Source organism: Hemiscyllium ocellatum, chromosome 14 (assembly GCF_020745735.1).
Source record: "Hemiscyllium ocellatum isolate sHemOce1 chromosome 14, sHemOce1.pat.X.cur, whole genome shotgun sequence".
Classification (NCBI taxonomy): domain Eukaryota; kingdom Metazoa; phylum Chordata; class Chondrichthyes; order Orectolobiformes; family Hemiscylliidae; genus Hemiscyllium; species Hemiscyllium ocellatum.
Genome location: NC_083414.1, coordinates 67,004,380 through 67,030,131, shown reverse-complemented (window position 1 = coordinate 67,030,131; position 25,752 = coordinate 67,004,380). Strand labels below are relative to the sequence as shown.

At 40.0% G+C, this 25,752-nt stretch overlaps 1 protein-coding gene across 1 annotated transcript in view; it reads right to left on the bottom strand.

Moving 5' to 3' along the window:
• dnah1 (dynein, axonemal, heavy chain 1) overlaps positions 1-25,752 on the bottom strand; it is a 437,548-nt gene that overhangs the window by 302,065 nt on the left and 109,731 nt on the right. Inside the window, exons 16-24 of the mRNA XM_060835044.1 lie at positions 24,100-24,241; positions 22,219-22,374; positions 20,949-21,147; positions 15,328-15,581; positions 13,481-13,693; positions 13,067-13,231; positions 10,571-10,692; positions 9,545-9,650; positions 3,294-3,473 (exon numbers count right to left, since the gene is read on the bottom strand). Coding sequence (XP_060691027.1) covers positions 3,294-3,473; positions 9,545-9,650; positions 10,571-10,692; positions 13,067-13,231; positions 13,481-13,693; positions 15,328-15,581; positions 20,949-21,147; positions 22,219-22,374; positions 24,100-24,241 — 1,537 coding nt within the window. The remainder of the gene's footprint in view (positions 1-3,293; positions 3,474-9,544; positions 9,651-10,570; positions 10,693-13,066; positions 13,232-13,480; positions 13,694-15,327; positions 15,582-20,948; positions 21,148-22,218; positions 22,375-24,099; positions 24,242-25,752) is intronic.

The window sequence follows — 25,752 nt, the reverse complement described above, 5'->3', positions numbered from 1 at the left end:
AAGTTAGTGCTTCCAAATAAACCTGTTGGACTATAACCTGGTGTTGAGTGACTTTTAAGTATGTCCACCTCAGTCCAACATTGGCACCTCCATACAATAACCAAGTGGTTGTTGGATTCTATTGCATTGGCTCCAACAGAAGACAGCAGAAGCAGACATCAAATACGATAGGTTTCTTTCAAAGAAATAATATTTTGAAATATACTATACAAGTAATTTGAGTCTTAACAGGTGGGATCTGGTTAGGAGGAACAGGTGACTTTGTTGCTAAAGTTCTCTACCACTGGCAGAAGTAATTTCATATCAGCATCTGTCATAGATTAATTGATAGAGATTGATTGCTATGATGATTAGAAAGTAAACTATTTGGACAGTTATTTTATTTTTGGGGGATTCTTATAGAGTCATAGAGATGTACAGCATGGAAACAGACCTTCATCCAACCAGTCCATGCCGACCAAATATACCAACCCAATCTAGTTCCATCTGCCAGCTCCTGGCCCATATCCCTCCAAACCCTTCCTATTCATATACCCATCCAAATGCCCCTTAAATATTGCAATTGTAACAGCCTCCACCACTTCCTCTGGCAGCTCATTCCATACATATACCACCCTCTGTGTGAAAAAGTTGCCCCTTAGGTCTCTTTTATATCTTTCCCCTCTCACCCTAAACCTATGTCCTCTAGTTCTGGACTCCCCAACCCCAGGGAAAAGACTTTGCCTATTTATCCTATCCATGCTCCCACCAAAAAGGAAGATATCTCATTCAAAATGAAAATTTGTTTGGCACTTTGGTGAGCAAGTCTCCACAGAGATGTTAGAGTCAGTCATAGAGTTGTACAGCACAGAAACTGACCCTTCAGTCCAATTATGCTCCTCATAATTTTGTAAACCTCTATAAGGTCACCCCTCAGCCTCTGCCGTTCCAGGGAAAACAGCCCCAGCCTGTTCAGTCTCTCCCTATAGCTCAAATCCTCCAAACCTGGCAACATCCTTGTAAATCTTTTCTGAACTCTTTCAAATTTCACAACATCTTTCCAATAGGAAGGAGACCAGAACTGCATGCAATATTCCAACAGTGACCTAACCAATGTCTTGTACAGCCGCAACACGACTGCCCAATTCCTGTACTCAACATTTTGACTCAGAAGGAGAGAGCATACCAAACACCTTCTTCACTATCCTATCTACGTGTGACTCCACTTTCAAGGAACTATGAATCTGCACTCCAAAGTCTCTTTATTCAGCAACACTCCCTCAGACTTTATCATTAAGTGTATAAGTCCTGCTAAGATTTGCTTTCCCAAAATGTAGCACCTCGCATTTATCTGAATTAAACTCCATCTGCCACTTCTCAGCCCATTGGCCCATCTAGTCAAGATCCTGTTGTAATCTGAGGTAACGTTCTTCGCTGTCCAATACACCTCCAATTTTGGTGTCATCTGCAAACTTACTAACTCTATCTCTTATGCTCACACCCAAATCATTTGTGTAAATGACAAAAAGAGGACCCAGCAGCGATCCTTGTGGCACTCCATTGGTCACAGGCCATACTCCTAAGAGACTTGTCTCAATGAACTTTATCTAACTGAAAATCAACAGTTGTGGACATAACTTGACTTTATTGATGCTTTTATTTGAAGATTCTTTTCTTTATACTTTCACAGGATGTAGGTGTCGCTAGCAAGGCCATCATTTGTTGTCTATCCCAAGTTGCTCTTGAATTGAGCAGCCAACTAAGCCATTTCTGACGGTCAATGAAGAAACAAACAGTTTGCTATAGATCTGGGGGTTCGCATGTAAGCCAGATTAGGAAAGACACCAGCCTTCCTCCTTTAGTGAATAAGCTGAGTTTGTACCATTGAGAATCAATGGTAATTTCATGGTCATCATCTCTGAGATTACCTTTCAATGTCCTGATTTTATTTACTAAATTCAAATTTAACTAGCTGCAATGACAGTATTTAATTCAAGTCCCAAGAGTAATAGCTGGTATTCTGGAATACTGACTCAGTGATATTACCACTATGCCACCATCTCCCCTAAAGATTAAGAACATAAAAAGATACAGGGTAAAGAAGTAGAGTGGAGAGCAGAATGGTTGGGGGAACCACAAGATGTGGCAATCTGCAATACCATTACATAGTTGCCAATACAAAGTGTACTTAACAGACCAGATGAGGTTTGCCTTCTTATTTAGTCATCTGTAGTGATATTACATTCTGCTAAAATTAACAATGCTGAATATTTGTTTGGAAAGTAAATAGGAGCATTTGATTCTGTGGGGCATGAATTAGTAATCGGAAAAAATGTGAATTGACTTATTAAAATGATAAGACCAACAAGATCCGCTTTGCTATGAATTTAGTTAAGTGTATCTTAAATCATACCTTGGGAAGTGTGGCTTCTTTAAGGACCACTAGTCTACATCTGTGACAGATTTTGCCTGAATGCAGCCAAACTAGTATTACAAATAGTAATTCAAACTGATGTTACATTCCTTACTAGTATTACCTTTGGATATCTTGACATTTGTCAATAGGATGGGAGTTTTAAAAACATTTTAAATATTTATGATTTAACCTATTTTTCTAATCAAGCAAATGACTTCTTCACTACTCTGCAACTCCATCTTCAAGGAACTATGAACCAATACTGCAAGGTCTCTGTTTGGCAACACTACCCAGGACAACATTTAAAAAGCATCTGGATGGGTACATGAACAGGAGGGATCTGGCCAAATGGTCAAGAGTGGGACTAGATTAATCTAAGATATCTGGCCAGCATGGATGAGTTGGACTGAAGGGTCAGTTTCTGTGCTGTACAACTCTATGGCTGACTCTAACAGCTCTGTGGAGACTTGCTCACCAAAGTGCCAAACAAATTTTCATTTTGAATGAGATATCTTCCTTTTTGGTGGGACACTTATGGTAATCACATTGTCTTATTTAAGCTTCCTGCTGACAGCATCTGAGGAAAATCATTCCAACATTACACTGCATGCTGACATTTGCTGAAAGCAAATTGTCAGTAATATTCTTTTGAACAATACTTTGGTCTTAATATAAATATAATAATATATGCCTCATTTTAGTGCAGCTTTTGTCTTATTTGTGCCTTAGTCACAATCCATGATCCTTGATTTAATCACGAAGAAGATTCTTTTATTCTTCCATAAAAACCATCTGGAGCACAAATGTAATTATCACCCCGCAGAAACAATTTCACAACCTATTACTCAATGGAGACTGATGAAGGGGCCAATGAAACAACATTGACACTTTCTCTTACCTCTGGATATGTTTTCAATGATCGCTCGATATTATCTTTTACACTTTCCTTCATAACCTTTTCTACATCCAGCAGCCAGTCCTCCACATTTCCAGTGGGATAGATTGTTCTGAAGAGTTCAATCTCCTCTCCTTCTGCAGAGTACATATGTGTGATGTTGAGGTCCTCCTGGAAATTTAACTATTAAATAGAAAATATTAAACCTTTATACTATAACAGCAAAATTAGAAAACATAAATAAATCTAATGTAATTTAAGACAGAACTGGATTAAAACTGGCTATCAAGAAACAGGGGGGTCTCGAAACTTTCCTCTTCCCGCAGAACCTGTAAAACCTATGTATTGCTGTGCATGAGGCTTTACTGGAACAGAATTTGGTAGAAAATGTAAAATGAGGCTCTAGTGCATCAAATTTTTGGATTGAGACACTAAGTTAATACAGAGAGATTTGCTCCCTTGGGCAGACAATCCATCCTCCTCCTACTTGATCTTTCAGCTTTGACACAACTAACCACACCACCATTCTCCATTGCCATCCAGCCCGGTGGGACTGCACTTGTCAATTTCAATTCTTATCAATTTAATTATAATAAGTGTATCACTTGTAATAGTTTATCTTCCACTCCTACACCATTGCCATTGGTGCCTCTCATAGATGTATCCTTGGCCCCTCCCATTTTTCTCAGAGAAAATGAGGACTGCAGATGCCGGAGATCAGAGTTGAAGAGTGTGGTGCTGGAAAAACACAACTGGTCAGGAAGCATCCGAGGTGCAGGAGAGTCGACGATTTGAGCATAAGCTCTTCATCAGGAATGAGTGGGCAACTCAAAGGGGTTGAGAGATAAATGAGATGGGGGTGGGGCAAGGGGGAAGGTAGCTGGGAATGCAATAGGTAGATGAAGGTGGGGGGTGATGGTGATAGGTCGGAGCAGAGGGTGGAGTGGATAGGTGGGAAGGAAGATGGACAGGTAGGACAGTTCAAGAGGATGATGCCGGTTTAGAAGGCTGGATCTGGGATAAGGTGGGGGGAGGGGAAATGAGGAAACTGGTGAAATCCATATTGACCCCATGTGGTTGGAGGGTCCCAAGATGGTAGATGAGGCGTCCTTCCTCCAGGTGTTGGGTGGTTAGAATTTGGCAGTGGAGGAGGCCCAGGACTTGCATGTCCTTGGTGGAGTAGGAGGGGGAGTTAAAGTGTTCAGCCACAGGGCAGTGGGGTTGTTTAGTGTGTGACCCCAGAGATGTTCTCTGAAACGTTTCGCAAGTTGACGTCCTGTCTTCCCAGTGTACAGGAGACCACATCGAGAGCAACAGACACAGTAGATAATGTGAGTGGAAGTACAAGTAAATCTCTGTCGGATGTGGAAGGATCCTTAGGGGCCATCTCCGCCACCTACAACAGACCCCACCACACCCCTATCTGCATTCCAGAAAGCCAATTCCCTCTGCGACTCTCTTGTTAGGTCCACATCCCCACCAATCTACCCTCTGCTCCCGGAACCTTCCCCTGGCACCGCAAGAAGTGCAAAACCTGCACCCACACCTCCCCGCCTCATCTCTGAGATAGGCCCCAAAGGATCCTTCCATACATTTAACTGTACTTCCTCACACGTCATCTACTGTGTCCATTGCTCTCGATGTGGTCTCCTCTACACTGGGGAGACAGGATGCCAACTTGCGGAATGTTTCAGAGAACATCTCTGGGACACACGCACTAAACAACCCATCAATCGTGGCTGAACACTTTAACACCCCCTCCCATTCCACCATGGACATGCAAGTCCTAGGCTTCCTCCACCGCCAAACACTAACCATCTGATGCCTGGAGGAAGAACACCTCATGTTCCACCTTGGGAGCCTCCAAACACACGGGATCAATGTGGATTGCACTAGTTTACTCATTTCCCCTCCCCCCATCTTATCCCAGATCCAACCTTCCAACTCAGCACCACCCTCTTGAACTGTCCTATCTGTCAATCTTTCTTCCCACCTATCTGCTCCCACCCTTCACTCTGTCCTATCACTATCACCCCCCACCTTCATCTACCTATCGCATTCCCAGCTACCTTCCCCCAGCCCCACCCCCACCTCCCATTTATCTCTCAGCTCTCTTGGGCCACCTCCTCATTCTTGATGAAGACCTTATGCTTGAAATGTTGAACCTCCAAGTTTTCATCTATATGTAGCCTATGGTGACATAATCCAAAATGAAAAAGCCAATTTTCACATGTACTGTATGCCAAGGACAGCCAGCTCTTGATATGTTTCTTGGCTTCACTGCTGCTAATAAATTATCAGATTGTTTACTGACATCCAGTAGAAATTTTCTTCAATGAAATATTCGGAAGACTAAAGCCATGTGCGTCCAGTCTCTGCTTCCAACTTCATACCCTAGCTACTGACTCCATTCCTCACACTAGCAACTGTCTGAGACTAAACCAGAATGTTTGCAGTTTTGGAGTCATATGAACTTTCAATCATACGTCTATGCCATCACTAAGGCAGTCTATTTCCCATCTCAATAATCTTGCCTTCTCCAAACATTTTCCTTACCTTACCACATCTTCTGCCTGGGTCCTTACTAATACCAAGCTCTATTGCCCCAGCACTCAGTTCTTCCTTAACTCCAAATCGAGGTTCACCTTAATTTTAAAATCTCATTCTTGTTTTCAAATCTGTTAGCGGCCTCACTCCATTTCCCACCTCTGTAATGTCTTCCATATTCACAACCCTTTATTGTACCTGTGCTCAGTTAATTCTAGCCTTTTAACCATCCCTGATTTTAATTGTTTCAAATAATTCCCTCCCTACGTCTTCCCACCTTTCTATCTTCTTTCAAGACATTCCTTAAAATCTACCCCTTCAAATCATGCTTTTTAACAATCTGCCCTAATATCATCTTAAATGATATCATGATTAACTTCATTTTTGACACTTCTATGAAGTATCTTGGAATGTTTTATTACAAATAAAGTAGTACATAAATTTGATGTTTACCCTGAAGTGGAAGTTTTTTGATATTTGCATGATGTTTACATTTGGGCATCTTAATTTCGATTGCAAAAAGGTATTAAGCCTTAACCCAGAAAATAATGGACAGTTTGCTTGACTTTGGTTGTAAGCAAGTTGTTAGAAAGGATTATTTGTTCAAATACCTTAAAAGTCAATTAACTTTTAAGGAATCTCATCATAGTTTCTAAAAAGAATTTTGACTCATAGAATCAAAGAATTGTTACAGTGCAGAAGGAGGCCATTAGCTCATCAGGTCTGTACCAGCTCTTCTAATATGTATTATGACAGTGTCATTCTTATCAATTTAGTTATAAAGTTGTTAGCCATTTGAAAGCCAGTGGTGCATATCTTTAGAAAAATTATATGACAAAATGCCCCATTGAAAGGTAATAAACAGCACTGTACTTTGAGGGACTGATGGGCAAGTTTTGAATTGAGTAAAGAATTGTTAACATTTCTATTTCCAAAAGATTGTTAATAATGGTAGAGGCTGTGGAAAAGGATCAGCAATTTTTGGAGTTTAACAAGGATTAAATATTAAGGTTTACTTGAATGCAATTTTTCTTCAGGTCACATTATAAACTGTAACCACTTTTTGTCCTCTCATGAAGTGGGGAATATAGAGGCCCTATAAAAGGTTTCAAAGGGGCCTTGTTGGGGAATTAGGATATCGCCCTGAAAAATATATTATGAATTATCCCTTATACAATTTAACTTTAGAATCGAGTTTAAAAAAATACTGCGCTGTCTATACATCTCTATTTTCCCCTGCCAACAAATTAATTCTAGCTATCTTCATGAAATGCCCTGACATTGATGTTTACAACTAAAAAATTCTTGATAATATTGTTTTATTGATCAAGATAATCAGATGTTTGTGCTGGGATTGGAACATTTCCAACACCAAGCATCATAATCAGATATTCCTAAATCATCTTGAAACATTTAGACACTTAGTAAAGCTTCCTCCACTCTGCCTCAGCCCTAACTTCAGAAGGTTTGCTTTTTACTGCAGCAGACTGGCATTTTAAAAAAACCTGCAGGCAGGTATTCTCTGGTGCTTGAACGTGTTTAGTTCCAGCTAAAACAATGGCCATTATTTTGTTTGGTGCTCACTTGCCCACCAGAAACTAGATTATGACCCTTCAAATTCATTTTACAGAGGGACTCTGCAGCCGCAGAAAGAGGGTCCCAGAGATTGAGATTTAGCAGTAAAAAATGAGGTCTGCAGATGCTGGAGATCACAGCTGAAAATGTGTTGCTGGTTAAAGCACAGCAGGTTAGGCAGCATCTCAGGAATAGGGAATTCGACGTTTCGAGCATAAGCCCTTCATCAGGAATGAGAGAGAGTAGCCAAGCAGGCTAAGATAAAAGGTAGGGAGGAGGGACTTGGGGGAGGGGCGATGGAGGTGGGATAGGTGGAAGGAGGTCACGGTGAGGGTGATAGGCCGGAGTGGGGTGGGGGCGGAGAGGTCAGTAAGGAGATTGCAGGTTAGGAGGGCGGTGCTGAGTTGAGGGAACCGACTGAGACAAGGTGGGGGGAGGGGAAATGAGGAAACTGGAGAAATCTGAATTCATACCTTGTGGTTGGAGGGTTCCCAGGCAGAAGATGAGGCGCTCCTCCTCCAGCCGTCGTGTTGTTATGTTCTGCCGGTGGAGGAGTCCAAGGACCTGCATGTCCTCGGTGGAGTGGGAGGGAGAGTTAAAGTGTTGAGCCACGGGGTGGTTGGGTTGGTTGGTCCGGGCGGCCCAGAGGTGTTCTCTGAAGCGTTCCGCAAGTAAGCGGCCCGTCTCCCCAATATAGAGGAGGCCACATCGGATGCAGCGGATGCAATAGATGATGTGTGTGGAGGTACAGGTGAACTTGTGGCGGATATGGAAGGATCCCTTGGGGCCTTGGAGGGAAGTGAGTGCGGAGGTGTGGGCGCAAGTTTTACATTTCCTGCGGTTGCAGGGGAAGGTGCCGGGGGTGGAGGTTGGGTTGGTGGGGGGTGTGGGTCTGACGAGGGAGTCACGAAGGGAGTGGTCCTTACGGAACACTGATAGGTGAGGGGAGGGAAATATATCCTTGGTGGTGGGGTCCGTTTGGAGGTGGCGGAAATGACGGCGGATGATACGTTGTATGCGGAGGTTGGTTTGGCCTCCTTCTTCAAGGACCGCAGATTCCCCCCAGACGTGATCGACGATGCCCTCCACCGCATCTCCTCCACTTCCCGCTCCTCCACCCTTGAGCCCCGCTCCTCCAACCGCCACCAAGACAGAACCCCACTGGTTCTCACCTACCACCCCACCAACCTCCGCATACAACGTATCATCCGCCGTCATTTCCGCCACCTCCAAACGGACCCCACCACAAGGATATATTTCCCTCCCCTCCCCTATCAGCATTCCGCAAGGACCCCTCCCTTTGTGACTCCCTCGTCAGATCCACACCCCCCACCAACCCAACCTCCACTCCCGGCACCTTCCCCTGCAACAGCAGGAAATGTAAAACTTGCGCCCACACCTCCGCACTCACTTCCCTCCAAGGCCCCAAGGGATCCTTCCATATCCGCCACAAGTTCACCTGTACCTCCACACATATCATCTATTGCATCCGCTGCATCCGATGTGGCCTCCTCTATATTGGGGAGACAGGCCGCTTACTTGCGGTACACTTCAGAGAACACCTCTGGGCCGCCCGGACCAACCAACCCAACCACCCCGTGGCTCAACACTTTAACTCTCCCTCCCACTCCACCGAGGACATGCAGGTCCTTGGACTCCTCCACCGGCAGAACATAACAACACGACGGCTGGAGGAGGAGCGCCTCATCTTCCGCCTGGGAACCCTCCAACCACAAGGTATGAATTCAGATTTCTCCAGTTTCCTCATTTCCCCTCCCCCCACCTTGTCTCAGTCGGTTCCCTCAACTCAGCACCGCCCTCCTAACCTGCAATCTCCTTACTGACCTCTCCGCCCCCACCCCACTCCGGCCTATCATCCTCACCGTGACCTCCTTCCACCTATCCCACCTCCATCGCCCCTCCCCCAAGTCCCTCCTCCCTACCTTTTATCTTAGCCTGCTTGGCTACTCTCTCTCATTCCTGATGAAGGGCTTATGCTCGAAACGTCGAATTCCCTATTCCTGAAATGCTGCCTAACCTGCTGTGCTTTAACCAGCAACACATTTTCAATTGAGATTTAGCACTTAACCACTGTGCTTTAGCTTCCTTTGTTTCCTTCTCTTTTGACTTACAAGAGCAATATTTTCAAAACACTTCCGCAGGTGAGGCTGAACAGCAGTAGGATCTTTAGTCTGAGACAAGATCTCAAGTAATTCATCATCTGACAAGAAGTAGAATCTGTAATAAAAAAAATTAAAATTTCTGCTCTTTGTGCAATTTTGTAATTAGACTACCACACTTATATTTATGTTGTACTTACCCCAGTGCCAAAGATGGAATTGTTATATGCTTATTTCCTAACCTTCCAATTCTACTTCAAAGATGGTTGCTCTATGATATTGCACAGAAGGGCGTAAGTGAAATGAATAAATGGAGCAAATCCAGCTGGATCTGGATTGATCATGCAAGGAATGGGCTGATGAATAATAGACTCTATTTAATATGAAAAACTGCAATATCATGATTCTGGAGAAATGCAAAGAGCAATATGAATATGAATTGCATTTGCACATTTGCGGGAGGCAATACAGGAGCGAAATCTGGCAGTGCCTGGTGAATAGCTTGGGTTGATGCCATCAGCATGGTAACCAGTGGAAGAAGAAGGAAAACCAAACAGGATCTTGTGATTTATGGCTGTGGTAGTCCAAAATAATACATATTGTATATAGAACACTGCTTAGTTGATGCTTAGTTGGACAGAATTGGACTATTAGTCCAAATTTAAGCTAGTCTTTGAAGTGGGATTCAAACCAGCAATCTGAGGACTCAGATGAAATAGTGCTGTCATTGCACCACATTTGAAAAATTATATTAGGTTGAAATGGGTGGTCTCAAAGGAAAGACTTCATTTTAGACACTGGAATTTCTTGGCATAGACAAATATTGCGAAACTATTTTTAAGGAGACCTTCAATTTTCTTTCACCCAGCTAATTTCATTTTCTTCAATTAAACTGATTCGATTCTGAATTTGTTTCATAACCTAGCCCTTATTACTCATAAAACAAACAGATGTTCTACTACACAATCTCTCTTATCATCAACTCCAGAAAAAAATGTTCACATAAAACTGGCATTGAAAAGAATATTAATCTCTTACCTTGGGAAGGAAGCTCTCTTTGTCTCCAGATATTCACTTAGACCTTTCTGTACAAGATCCAATTGTTTGTTACATTCACGTAAGTTGTCCAGTAACCTTAATTCAGGACATATCTCAATAACCTGTTAAAAGAATCCAAGATGTCAATCAATAAGCAATCTCTTCCTGAGCCCATTGTAACAAAGGCAAATGGCAGTAACAATCAATTTTGTACTACAGAATTTGCTCATTTGGAATACCAGAATGTGTTGCTTTAACAAAATCCTCCTGTCTTCTCAAGGTCCAGTTGAAGAGGTTTCATCAGATGTGGCCTCTTTTGCATAACAACAGCACGACAGAGCCATTGGCATGTATATGGAATATCTTGATCAACATTATTTTCACAGCCTATTACAATGTTGTTGTTTGATGGGAGATATTCAGTACATTTGATCTAAGTTGTACGCTTTTTAATTTATGTATTGAATAGGCTCTGGCTCTTGTCTACAATCTTTTCATTAATTCCAGAAATTAATTCCAGAATCTTCACCCCACAATATCAATTCAGATTTTTAAAGTATCTTTCAAGTACCAAAAGTTACTAAGGCACTTCACAGTGGCATTATGTGATAAATGTTGCCAGTAAGCACATAATAAGATCGTGGATGGATGGTCAAAAGCTGGGTCAAAGAGATAGGTTTAAAGGAAATGCTTATAGGAGGAAAGAAAGATGGAGAAACTTATGAAGAAAATTCCAGTGTTTAAGGCCTACTCATCTGAAGATATGGTTACCAGTGGCGGTCCCTTTAAGAGAGAGAAATTCAAGATATCTGAATTGAAAGAGTGTTGTAATGCTGCAGTGGGTTACGGTGAGAAAAGGGGAAATTAGTCACCAAGGTCTTATGGTGGGATTTGGACATCAGGGTCTTGGCAGTAGAGAATAGAATCTAATCAACCTTTGCATGGTCTAGCCAGAACTGATGATGAACTACTAAAAGAACTGTCCATCATAAACATTAACCATATATATCTGTATCCCTTAATCTTAAGGAAGAAGAGATGAGGGCCAAACCAGGGAAATGGCCAGGGTGAAAGAAAACACTAGTTGTAAGGAGGGTCTTGAGAAGATTAATAACAGCAGACTATCACAGTGAACAGAGGACAAACACTTGGGTGACACTAGTGAATGTGGAGAGATTTTAGTTTGAGAACCAGACAAGGAAGAAAACAGGGTTGAGAGATAAATGCAAGTGATTTTGGATTAACACAAGGAAAGTTGTGAGTGAAATGGTAAGGTCGGAGGGTGGCTAAGAATAGAGACACATAAACTCAGAAGAAATAGACATGATGAGTTGAGATGGAAGTTGAATTAATTTAGGATAAGACAATGATCAGTGCAAGAGCTGAGGGAGGAAGGGAGAGAGGTATACTAAGGTGAAATTTGCCAGGGTGCTGGAAAGGAAATAGAGAACAAGGATTTAAATAACAGGTGAGGAGGGTGAAATAACATGAGATGTCGAAAGGAGGAGAAAGTGTCCCTTTGAAAGAAAAATAGGAGACAGACCAAGGAATGGTTTGTAAAGCATAAGAACACCATCCAGATAGTTTTGATGGGGCATGTGGTAAAAGATACAGCCAGTCAGAGATGCTTCATTTAGGGAGAAGATGTTATTAATCTTCAATCAGGTTGATCTCAATGTGGTCAGCCACAATAAGTTCCATGATGCCAAAAGTCTTCTTCACAATTGAATGTATATTTTGGAGGGAGTTGTGGAGAGGGACAGTGAGAGCTGGTCCACTGGCAGAGTCAAGGGGCTAGCACTGAGAAGGGTGAATGGGATAGGAAGGAAGCACAAAGGTTAAGCCATGGAGGGATTGTTGAATGGAAAGGTTAATGTAAAAATATGATGGGGCAGTTGGGGTATAGCTCATAAGGAGGCAATAACAGGCACTTTGTAATATGCCAAGGAAAGCTAAAAGCAGCTACAGACTTATTATTGAGTGAGACAACGCTGAGGTGGTGGCAAAAGAATAGGAAGTTTGAGGGGAGCTAAAAAGGTGGGGTAGGTATGTGAGAGAAATAAAAGGAGCTTTGATAACGGAAGAGAGGAATCTGGAAGGTGTAAGTTGAAAAGAGATTTTAAGAATGTTGGAGAAAAGAAAAATTTGAAATAGAAGTGGATTTAAGTCTGGAGTGGCAGCCAAAACATGCATGGAAATAAATATAGGGAACCTCAGGCTATGTAGCAGGATTAGAAAACAAATATTCTGGTAGTAAGTGGGAAATAGGGATGATGCATGCAAGTCTCCAAATGAATTGAAAGGTAATGTTTTGTAAGATGCGATGTTCTAGGTATTTCCATTAGAATGAAGAGCCAGTTGGTTCCACAATCAAACAGGACACTTATCAGCGTTCTTAACTAGATGCATGGTGCAGGAAGCCAATGAAAGAGTGAATACAAAAAAGATTATTGAAAGATGTTCATTCTGTTAAAAATAACATGATAGCAACAATACCTTTCTGTTTTCATTTACATTTCTCATGATAGTTATCCATAACCGCTCCATGGTATGGTATCGTTTACTTTCCACTGGCAATTGTCTGTTGATGTCCTCAGAACTGAAGATAGGTTCTAGGTAGAGCCAGGATCTCTGGCACAGCAGCCACTCATCCAGGACATCCTGAAACAACATGAAACACAAATATAGTGTAATCCTTACTAATGCTAATGACAAATACAACTGCTTATTTCATTCAAGTAAATTAATTTGACTAGATCCTATGGAAAGGCCAGATTAAATCTAATACTTTATTTCTTATAGGGTTTAGAAGACCGAGTTCACCAGCATTTTTTTCCATTATTAATGATTTATAGGTTGATTGATATATGAAACTGAAATTAAATGACATGCCTAAAAATTCTTCCTCACCTGTGTCATGCGCAGTTTGCTTTCCCAACTGCTGATCCTTGCCTCATATGCCTTCTTGAAGGGTGAGAAAGACATGCTCTGTGTCATGACAATATGATCATCCAGTAACTGAGAGGCTTCATCTGGACTTTTCAAAATATATGTTCCAGTTTCTTTGTATGGCATGACATCAAAATTAATATCTTCCCACTCACCCTCCATCTTATCAAGGGCCTATGAATAAGAAGATATCAACATTAATAGTGGGAGATCACTTTATTTTGAAAGAAACGCAGAAAACAGGAAAAGGAGTAGGCCATTCAGCCCATTTATCCCACTCTGTTGTTCAATATGATCATGGCTGATCCTTTATCTCAACGCTTTATTTTCACTCTCCCCCTGTGCCTCCTGACACCTTTCGCCTCTAGAAATTTCTTTCTTTCTGAAATATATCCAGTGACTTGGCTTCCATAGTACTCTGTGGTAAAGTTCTACAGATTCACCATCCTCTGAGTGAAGACATTTCTTTTCATCTCAGTTGAAAATGATTTAAGGTATATCCTGAGACCATGACCACCTGTCTTGGGCCCCTTGGTCAGAGAAACATCATCCCAGCATTAAGAATATCCAGCCCTGTCAGAATTTTATATGTTTCGAAGAGGTTCAGCATGCTTCCTCCTTGCTGTTGCAGCCTCAGGGGTAGCTTTAGAGGCCGTCTAGTAAAGTGGCATACCATAGCCACATGTGAAATTAAGAAGTCACGGTTGGAACAAAAAAATGAAATTTGTATTAAGTTTGTATGCATTATTTCTTTTTAAATAATTTATGTAAATAAAATGGCTCCAGATTAATTATGGCAATTTAAGCAGATTTTACTGTATTTTCATAAATACATGTAACAATAAATTACTATACTATATGCTTTCCAAAACCCACAATGCTCAGAATCCTATTGGATTCCTCCCTATGTCTCTTAGTGGAAACTATTTAATATTCTGCCTTTTGCACAATACCACCATCTTTTCCATGTAGTATATGGTGACAATCTGAGAAATTGCCAAAAATATAGAAAAGTTATAATATAAAAAGAGGCCATTTAGCCCATTGTGTTTTCACCAGCTGAATAAATTAGCCTGATGAAGGGCTTGTGCCTGAAACGTCGACTATCCTGTTCCTCGGATGCTGCCTGACCTGCTGTGTTTTTCCAGTGCCACATTTTGACTGCGATCTCCAGTACCTGCAGTCCTCACTTCCTCCTGAATAAATTAGCCGTCCATTCTAATCTGACTTACCAGCACTTGATCCTTTTTTTAAAATAAGTTTAGGATTTCTGCTTCAGCCACAAAACTGGGCAGCAAATTCCAGACACCCACCAAAACATTTTCCCTCAGGTCCACTCTAATCATCTTAACCACCTTAAAACTGTGCCCTCAAGAATTGATCTATCTGCTGGGGGAAAAATGCTTCCCTGACTATTTTGTTTAAATCCCTCATTATTTTATATATCTCAGTTAAAACACCACTCAGCCTCCTCTGTTCTCAGGCAAAAAACATTAACGTATTCAATTTTCTTTCACACCTGCAATTTTTTCAAGCCCGTTTAAATCTTCTCTGTAATTTTTTTACAGAAATTATGCCCGTCCTGTGATGTGGTAATCAGAACTGTACACAAATTTCCAGCCATGACCCTTCCTCAAAACAGTTCTGAACACTAGACCCGAAATGTTAACTCTGCTTTCTCTCCACAGATACTGCCATACTTGCTGAGCTTGTCCAGCAATCTCTATTTTTGTTTCTGATTTAAGAATCTGCAGCTTTTCCAATTTTTATTTTGTATAAAGTATCAAAATGATTTTTGAAATACCTACCTGTTCTATGGCATACTCCTTTCCAGCTACTTCTGCCACCTTAGAAATAGTCTCTACATGATCTTGAAGATTCATGTCCAAACACCGGGAAAATGTTAGGTTAGCCTTAGGTTTAACGGTTATTTGGATTTGTTCTGATAGCATATCCCAGTGTCTGTTTCGCATGCCAGGATTCCGCAGTGCTTGAATCAGTGGGATATGTGGCTTAAAGTCTTCAACCATTGATCGGATTTTTATTGCAACTTCTGCAAGGCCTGTAAATAGTGAATGAATGTCAGACTGCAAGGGTAACAATGTTTCACGGATTTCTTAATATTGTGGGTGAGGCTAAAAAGAGAAAGCAACAGAAAATCCATCAACTACTGTGGTTTACATTGTTATTATTAAAAGTTTAAATGCTCCTTGAATGACATCCCATTTAATAAAGTAATCATGGGAGTACAACAAATATGTCTTGAACTTTTAAACGAAGGCCACTTTGCTAAGAAAAAGGCATTGGGTATGCTAGCAACAGTGTCCGAGGAGCAGGGAACTCAAATCGAGTCATAGGACTGGAAGAAGGTCACATGGCCCAGTTTGCAAGTGGAAGAAGACTTGTGCATTTTTTAAAATTCAATGAGTGAGAGTTTAAGACTTACTGAGAGGCAATAGCAAAGTGCGTGAACTGAAAGTCATTTTCATGTGTTACAGCAGTGTTCCCAAAGAGGATTTTCTTAGAATGTTCCCACCATTTAATACAAAGGGATTTTAGCCAACTACAATTGTTCCAGGAAGACATACCAATGCTATCAGTTTTATAACTTGGAGTTGGAATACCAATTGGGACCATGTATGACTTATTCTTCTTTCATGGGTTTTACTATTAGTTGAACGAAGGACTTTAAAGTTCACATTCTGCGGAGTTTTAATTTTACGTTTCTCTTCAGACTTAAAAGCAGATGTGTGCATTGGATTTTTATTTAAAAGAGTAGATATTTTTGCATAATTCAATATTCATATCTTTGAGTGAGTTTGGTTTTGGTAACACACTGATTATTTGTTAATTATTTGATGAAAAAAATGTCTTAATACTGAACCTGGCATAGTCTGAGACCTATGTAATTGGTAAGATTATCACCCTGCTAAATTTAATATTTGTTGTGATCAGCGGAGGAGAGGAACTAGAAAAGAAAACAATAAACCTCTCCAATTTTGGTTGTAACAAAGCTAACATGCAAAAACTCATGAATTACATCTTAACAATACACAATTTGGAATGGATTCAAGCATACTAGTGAGTTAAATATTTGAGTCAAAGAGTAAAGGAAGATGTTTCATTTCATAGAGTACCCGGGGAAAAGAAAGCTGTTTAGTTTGGTGATTCAATCTAAACTGAGTTCTAATTAGTGTCCTGGTGAATTGAATAGCTCAGACCGAAGAAAGGGCTTTAAAATAAAAGATTGGGAAGGAGGTATCAGGGGAGGCAAAATTTAGAAATTGAAAAGTAAAAGTAGAGGGAATAAAGCAAAGTGGTAAAGTGCAGCAAAAAATGCAAGAAATAAGCAGAAAATAATCAGGCAAAAGAAAAATTAAAATGAAAGGCTCTGAATTTGAATGAATGAAGCACTCATACCAAGATACCAAGAGAACAAAATGAGAACAAGAAGTAATCAGTAAGTTTAATCAATTACAGAAACCTGATTGCAAGGTAATCAGTTTGGGGACTAAATATACTTGTGCTCTTGACATTTCGAAATGAGAGCCAGAACAGAGAACAGCGTACAATGTTGGTGATGGACAACAACCTTGAAAGTAATGCCTAGTGATAAGAAATTATCTTACTTGGAAGATCAAGTAACAGCATTAATTTGGATGGAGATTTTCTTATTCATAAGTGTAATGTGAGCATTGCTAGCTGGGCCAGCATTTATTGCACATCACTATTTGCCCTTGAGAAGGTGGTGATGAGCTGACTGCTTGAAATGTCATAGTCCATTTTGTGTAGACAGACCTACAATGCCATTAGGGAGGTGATTTCAGGATTTTAAAGTTAAAAATCACACAACATCAGACTATAGTCCAACATGTTTATTTGAAATCACTAGCTTTTGGACTATAACCTGGTGCTGTGTGATTTTTAATTTTTACATCCTAGTCCAATACAGGCACCTCCAAATCATAGCTTATAGGAGAACATGCAGGACGTGGCGGTGTTCCCCTGTATCTGCTGCCATTGTTCTAGATAGTAATGATCTTGAGTTTGGAATGGATGTCAATGGATCTTTGGTGAGTTTCTTCAGTGCATTTTGCAGATTATTGGAGGGAGTAGATATTTGTGGATGCGGTGCCATTGAAATGAGCTGCTTTGACCTGGGTGGTGTAAAACTTCTTGAATGTTATTGGAATTGCACTCATCCAGTTACGTGAGTATTCCATCACATTCCTGACTTGTGCCTTGTAGATTGTAGACAGGCTTTAGGGAGTAGGAAGGTGCAGTATTCCTAGCCTCTGATCTGATCTTGTAGCCATTGTATTTATGTGACTAGTCCAGTTGAATTTCTAGTCAATGGTAATGCCCAGGATGTTGATAGTGAGGATTCAGTGATGGTAAAGCCATTGGATATTAAAGAATGGTGGTTAGACTGTCTCTTATTGAAGACAATCAGTACCTGACATTTGTGTGGCACAAATGTGGCTTACCACTTCTCAGCCCAAGCCTGGATGCTGTTCAGGTTTTACTATATTTGGACATGGACTGCTTCTGTTTCTGAGGAGTCACAAATTGGGCTGAATGTTGTGTACTCATTGGTGGACATCTCCACTTCTTATGATGGAGGGAAGGTTATTGATGAAGCAGCTTTGTATACCTGAAGTATGACTTCTTCTGCTTTAGTTCTAGACCTCTAAAATCTACCATTGCATTAGCCTTTTTGATTATTTTCTGTACTTGCTCATTATATTTTAATGTTCTATGGACCTAGACTGACAAATTATTTGCATCTCCACTAATTTTACCCTTTACCATTGAAAAAGTATCCTGTTTAATCCAACGTGGATAGCCGCATATTTCTACACTCTGAAATCCATTGGGCACACTTTTCAATATCTCTTTGTATCTATCACTTTGTAATTTTGTGCTTCAGCCCTTACAGCTAATAATGTCATTTATTTTTCTGTCAACTTTGGTTAACAACTTTGGACTTTATGAAATTCTTTCTGGAAGTTCATACAAATTCAGGCTATTGACATTTCACCATCAGTTATTCCAGCCAAGTTTTAAAAAAAAAATATTAAGTAGAGTTTTTCCGCCCTTCATGTCCATGCCAGTCATCAAGTAACCATCCTTTTTAATCATACTTCCCAGCACTTAGTCTGTAGTCATGTATGCTATGGTGTTTCAAATGTTCTTAAATGTCTTCAGGGTTCCCATTTTTATGGCCGTTTTAGGCAATGGGGAGTTCTAAATACCTGTAACCTTCTGGGTGAAGTTTTTTTTTCAAATATCTAAAAACCTCCTTGCTCTTACCATAAATCTGTGCTCTGTGAGTACTGACTCTTCTACTAAGGGGAAACATTTCTCCCCATCCAGCCTGTCTATGCCTCTCAGAACTTCAATCAGATTGCTCCTCCAGCTTTTTAACTCTAAAGGAAACAAGCCCAGCCTATCTAGTCTCTCTGCATAGCTGAATTGTTCCAGTCCAGACAATATCCTAATGAATCATTTCTACCCCCTTTTTTCTTCTGCTAAATGCTCCCTATAGTCTGGTGACCAGATCTGCACACAGTATTCCAGTTGTAGTCTAAATAACTTTATACAGCTACAAAATAATCTCATTTTGTAGTCAAGGCCTTGAATAATAAAATATTCCATGATTCTTCTTAACCACCTTATCTACCTGTTCTTCCACCTTCAAGGATCTATGAATATGCACACCAAGGTCCGTCTGATGTTTTGTACTTCCTAGGGTTCTACCTTTTCATGTGTGCTGTCTTGACTTGTTACTCCTCTCCAAGTGCATCACCTCAACTTTTAGATTTACATTCCATTTTCCACTGTTCCACTCATTTGAGACTACTATCATCCTGCAGTCTAGGGCTTTTGTATTCAGCATACCATTACTTTTTGCATCAACTTACTGATCATATTTCCTACATTCATGTCTACATTATTCATGTTCACAACAAACAACATGAAATCCAGCAATGAACTCTGTGGGTACACCACTGATCGGGTTCAGTCACTAAACACCTTTTAACCATCACCTTCTGCTTCCTACAACTAAGCCGAATTTGAACTGAATTTACCAAATTGCCTTGGATCTCATGAGACACTCTTAGCTTCTTAACCAGTTTTCTATGCAAGACCATGTCAAAAACCTTACACAGAAGTCCATGTAGACTGCATCAACTTCACTACCCTCATCTACATACCTAGTCATCTCCTTGAAAAATTCAATCAAATTTGTTAAATATGATCTTCCCTGTATGAAGCCATAATGACTATTCTTAAGCAATCCTTTCCTCTCTAAATGGAGATTAATTGTGTTTCTCAGCTTTTTTTTTGTAATAGTTTCTCTACCACAAATGATAGACCCAATGCTCTATAGTTTCCAGGTTTATCCCTACCATTGTTCTTGAATAATGGTACCACATTAGCTGTCCTCCAAACCACTGGCACCCTCCCTGTAGCCAGACAGAATTTAGAAATTAATATCAGAACCTCTGCAATGTCTTCTCTAGTCCAGAATAGCCTGGATACATCTCATATCTCATCTGAACAAGGTTATTTCCCCACTGTCAAAACAACTAAAATTACTAAGGCTTCCTCTATCTCGCTGTTATTTCTTTCAAGTATCATAATCTCACTCCTTGATTTCTATATCTACATTGTCCTTCTCTACAGTCAATACAAATGCAAAGTAGTCATTTAAAATCTCATCTACATCTTCCAGCTCCACACACAGATTACTATTTTGGTTCTGAGTGGCCTTACTCTTTCCTTGGCTACTTCCTTGTCCCTGGTATACTTAAAAATTGCTTTTGGATTTTCCTTAATGGTATCCTGCTATTGTTTTCTCATAACCCCTCCTTGCCCTCCTCATTTCTTTTTTAAGCAACTCCCTGCACTTTCTATACTCCTCTAGGGCATCTGTTACTTTTAGCCTTTGGCATCTACCATAAACTTCCATTTGTTTCTTATCCAATCATGAACATTCCCTGACATTCAGGGTTCTCTGGACTTGTTGGTTCCACCTTTCATCTTTATGTAAAAAGGTTAACACTGCCCTTTCATTAATACCCTTTTGAATGTGTCTGATTTCTCTGATGATGATTTTCCTGCAAGTACCTGCTCCCAGTTCACTTTGGCCAGACTTTGCCTTATCATTTAAAATTGGCTTTCCCCAATTCAGAACCTTTATTTCTGATTCATCTTTGTCCTTTTTCATAATTACCTTAAATCAAAAAGATTTAAGATAGCTTGAGCATTTGTCTGATGAGTGTGAGTTGAAAAGCTTCAATAAAATGTGGCTTCTTTAGCAATATTCAATTTAATTTTTGGATAATCAATTTTTTAAATAAAAATTAATTGAATTATCAGAATTAATTTATATGCTATAAAGGGAATTGAAACAATGATTTACCTGGAATATCCTTAAATAATTTGGTGCACCTGTGCAGAATTTTATAGGACTCAATTACATTCTTCTCAATTTGTTCTGCATCAATGGTAGTCAGTGGATCATTCATCCAGCTGTCATGCCAGCGTAACCAATCTGATGTCGTTGTCCATAGATCCCGATAGGGATGGAATTCTTTTACCATTTTGTAAAGCCTCTCATACTGTTTACAAAAAATAACAGAGGTCAAATTATACACACCTGTTTTCTTCTGCTAAATGCTTCTCATACAAAGATAAACTTTTGATTTAGGTGATCAAATAAACACAAAGAATTTTTTTTTAAATGTGAAAGAACTGAAATTGCTGGAAAAACAGGTTTGGCAGCACCTGTGGAGAGGAATCAGAGATAATGTTTCAAGTCAAGTGAAGGGTTCTCTGAAGAAGGGTCACTCAACCTGAAACATTAACTCTGATTTCTCTCTACACGTGGTGCCAGACGTACAAAGAATTTTAATCCTTTTTAGAGAAGGAAGTTTCAAGATACTTGTATCAGTAACCTGCTGAATAAATTCAAAATCAGTGATTATATGAGTACAGTGAATACGTACTGGACTGCAATTTTGAAATCCAAGGGAACACAGATCAGGAGGGTAATCAACTAGAATAGAAGCAGTCATTCAGGCAATTCATCAGAGGTAGTTTAATTAATATGTCATTAATATATGGAGCTATGTGACAATCGGATCCATGGGATCTGTCTTGATAGTGTACGTTATTTGATCTGTGCTGTGGGATGCTTGATCATAGTATTCCACACATTAAGTCTCAGAGTTAGAAATAAGTTGTACCTTTACTGCAAATTGTATTACTGTTCTAACTTGTATAATACATTATTGTTGCAGCTTGGATCTTGTAGCCTTATTCTGTTTGTAACTCCCCTGGATCTCACCTTTTCTTACTTTAAAAATAGAAGTTAGTGGTCCCTAACCAGATCATCATAACTTAACTTGAATGATTTCATCTGTGACCATAACATGAAGTTGGTCGTCAGGTATGTGATCATGACAAATTTATCAATGTCATTTTGTAGTTGTATATTCCCATCTACCCTACTCACATGCCACCCCAATCAGTCGAGTTAGTAACCCTACATATATAGTTTTCTATATAAGGCATTACTAAATATTGTGAATAGTTTCTCAGATCACTGTGGTACACGATAAGGTGTACTAAATTTGAGTTCATATCATATCCATTAGACATACTCTAGCATTTAATTAAACTATACTCACATTCGTGACTGGCATTTCGAAGAGTCGTTCTCTACTATTATAAAGTTGTGCTTGATGCTGTGACTCCACCAATTGTTTATGGATTCGTCTCACCTCATTAGCGATTTCATGCGCACGATTCATATCAGTATACGCAGAAAATCCAGCTACCACCATCTAAAATGTAAAAGCTGTATGTAAGCATGAGCTACCTAATAAGATAAATCTCTAAACTGATACAACACACTGAGCATTAATGCTCACTGGTAGGAACAGTTACAAATGTGTGATCCACATTTGTCTGTACACAGGCCAATTTATATAAACAACCTACAGGTGGCACCATGGCTCAATCGTTAGCACTGCTGCCTCATAGGAGCCAGGGACCCTAGTTCAATTCCAGCCTCAGGTGACTTCTGGAGCTTGCACATTCTCCCCGTGTCTATGTGGGTTTCCACTGGGTGCTCCGGTTTCCTCCCACAGTCCAAACTGGCCGTATTAAATTGCCCATTGTGTTCAGAGATGTGTAGGGTAGGTGCATTAGTCAGGGGTAAATGTAGGGGAATGGGTCTGGGTGGGTTACTTTTCGGAGGGTCAGTGTAGACTTGTTGGGCCATATGGCCTGTTTCCGCAATGTAGGGTTTCTACGATTCTATGAACAGTTGGCAGTTATTAGGCCCTGGTACCATAGGAAAGTAGCCCAAAGCATTCAAAGATGCATAATTTAACAATTATGATAGGTTAGTAAAAGTTTGACCACGGTGATTGTATTAAGGAGAGGGCTGGAGAAGCTTAGATAAGAAATTCCACACCTTAGGCCCTATGCATCTAAAGTTATGGCTGCTAAGGGCAAGTTGACGATTGGGGGTTGCATCACAGAGATACTGATGGCTGTGGAACTAGAGAACATCAAAAGTAGGGACAAAGCCATGAACAGATTTGAACACAAGATAAACAGTTTAAAAAGGAGGTGTTGGTGAACTGGGTGTCAACAAAGTTGAAAATTTAACATGATGATACAGTTTAGGAAATGAGCAGCAGTGTTTTAGATACGTTTAAGTTTATAGGGTGTAGAAAATGGAAGGTTGGTGAAGATAGTTTCGAAATACTCAAATATGAAGGTAAAAAAAGTAGGGGTGAAGTTTCTAATAGCTGGTGAAATGAGGCAAGGCAGAAATAGGTAATGGTATGAGGAAAGTAGTTGGCCTTCCATGGAGAAGATGTGGGATTGGAAGATCAGTTCAGGGTCAAATAGCTTGTGAAAAGTTTGTGTGCTATCCCTAACTTTGTAACTATCCCTAGCCTCCCTCTAACTCTGGTTTCTTGTGCATAATGAAATCTGTTCAAAGCCATGATGTTAGCCACCGAGACTCTAAGCTTTCCAATTTCTCACCTATACTTCTCTACCTCCCAGTCCTTAAAACCCAAGTTGTTGACAAAGCTTTTAATAGTATCTCTTTCTTTGCTTGATGTTATTTCCTATCTTGGGACAATTTTCAGCATTAAAGACACTGTAGTGACCCAAGTTGTTATTACTGTTGCACTGATGCCAGACTTCTCTGATTAGATGATTAGGTTTCGTGAAGGAGGAAACTGGAACTTCACAAGAAAATATGCAGACTCTGAAATAGAAAATACTTTTCAAATCTTAGATAATACCAGTAACCCCTTTAAAAAAACTGACGGTTCATTTGGGAATGGCATTTATGTAGAATGTAATGACAGTATGTTACATGATATCTGTCTGGTTACACAATGCATGCAAGTTTTTAGGTGGACAATGGATCTATCCTGTAATGGGCAAAATTAAAAAGAAAAGATCAATTTGGTCTTTGGCATCCAGGTCATAGGAGCAAAAGATACTCAGCACATTTTATCTCTTCTCTTGCCACAGTGGAATACCTCTAATCCTTCAATCTTCTCCTGCAAAGTGCTTTGGTCTGATAGTTGGATTTTACGGAAAAGCTCTTCCTCCTCCATGTGTTGCACTTTTATTAACTCCATTCGTGTAGTGATTAAGTGAGGTGCAGCAATCGCACTCCATCTGCAAGGAAACAGAATAAGTGCCTTAAATGATGAAATGGACAAAACTTTTCACATTTTCTGTAAATTGTGAGACATGGTGCCAGAGACAAATTAATGGCAACAAATAATTATAATTCAACTGTCACAGTAACAAAACTTTTATGCCACTTTTAAAATATTTGAATATGTTTTTCCCTTTAAAAATATGCTATGACATTCATTTAGCACATAAGCGTTGTTTTTTATACTTGCAGTCCAAAACAGTACAGCTTCTTTTGTCGAACTAATATAGTGGAAAAGTGTACAATTATTAACATAAATAATCAAACGATACTAAAATAAAATATATGAACTTAGAAATCAGGAAGGTGTAAAACACCCAGGGAAGAGTCCAATATGATTGAATGCATGTGTGCTTATTCCATGCTAAATATCTCCTAACCATCACTTTAATCAGTGCTGCCCTGTAGAAGTGCCATTGCCCTCTCATGACCCTCTCTAGGTCAGTCCACAGCAAAACCCCAAAACAAAACCAATCCTCAGCCAAACGGTTAAATTTTTTTTGTCTAAGCTGGCAAGCCTTTGTAGTTGCTGCTGATATGCAGATTTGAGACAGCAAAAGAATCCCACTAGCTCTAAATTGAGCAAGAAAACTCATAGACAGTATCCAGGAGAGTGAAATCCATCTACATCTGGTCAGGAACAGTTAAATTGCTTAGCAACATTCAAATGAGAAGCAGTCAAAATAAATGTCTGGTTAAATAGTCACCCAGTTCTAAAGGAGATTGAGACTGGCACAGCCATCTCGGTGATCTCAGAACCATCCTTTAACAAAATTGTCTCTGGATTCCAACCCTTAAGTTTGCACAAAACCTCAGTTAAACTAAGAACCGATACCAGGCAATCTTTACAGATTAAGGATACAACTTCGGTTCTGGTCTCTTATGAAAAGTAACTGATTCAGTTACCATTGATTGTGGTAAAAGGCTAAGTCCCAAGCTTGATGGGGTGAAATTGGTTCAAAATATTCACCCAGGTTGGCTCAACATTTTTCTATTAGAAAATGGCTGCCTGAGTGAAGTCCTAATTAAATACCCAGAAGTTTCTCAGTAAGGACTAGGGACTATCAAAGGGGCCATGTTGACCAAGAAGCAATTCCACAACTCAGCAAGGCCTGCCAAGTCCCATTTGCTTACATGCAAAAGTACAAACTGTAATCAGGGCTTCGCCTTTTCAAAAGCCTGTGCAATTTTCCAGTGGATGATGAAGAACACTTTACAAGGGCTATTTATCTGGATGATGTGTTAATAACAGTGAAGACTAATAAAGAGCATTTCTACAACTTGACATAGCATTTAAATGTTTCTTCAAGGCAGGTGTACACTTTAGGAATGCCAAGTAACCTACTTGGGCTACAACGTTAATAAGATCACGTACACATTTTGGAAGATAAAGTGAGGGTGATCAAGGGTGTCCCGGCTCCCAACTCTGTACCAGAGCTTAGATATTTCCTTGGGCAGGTGAATTATT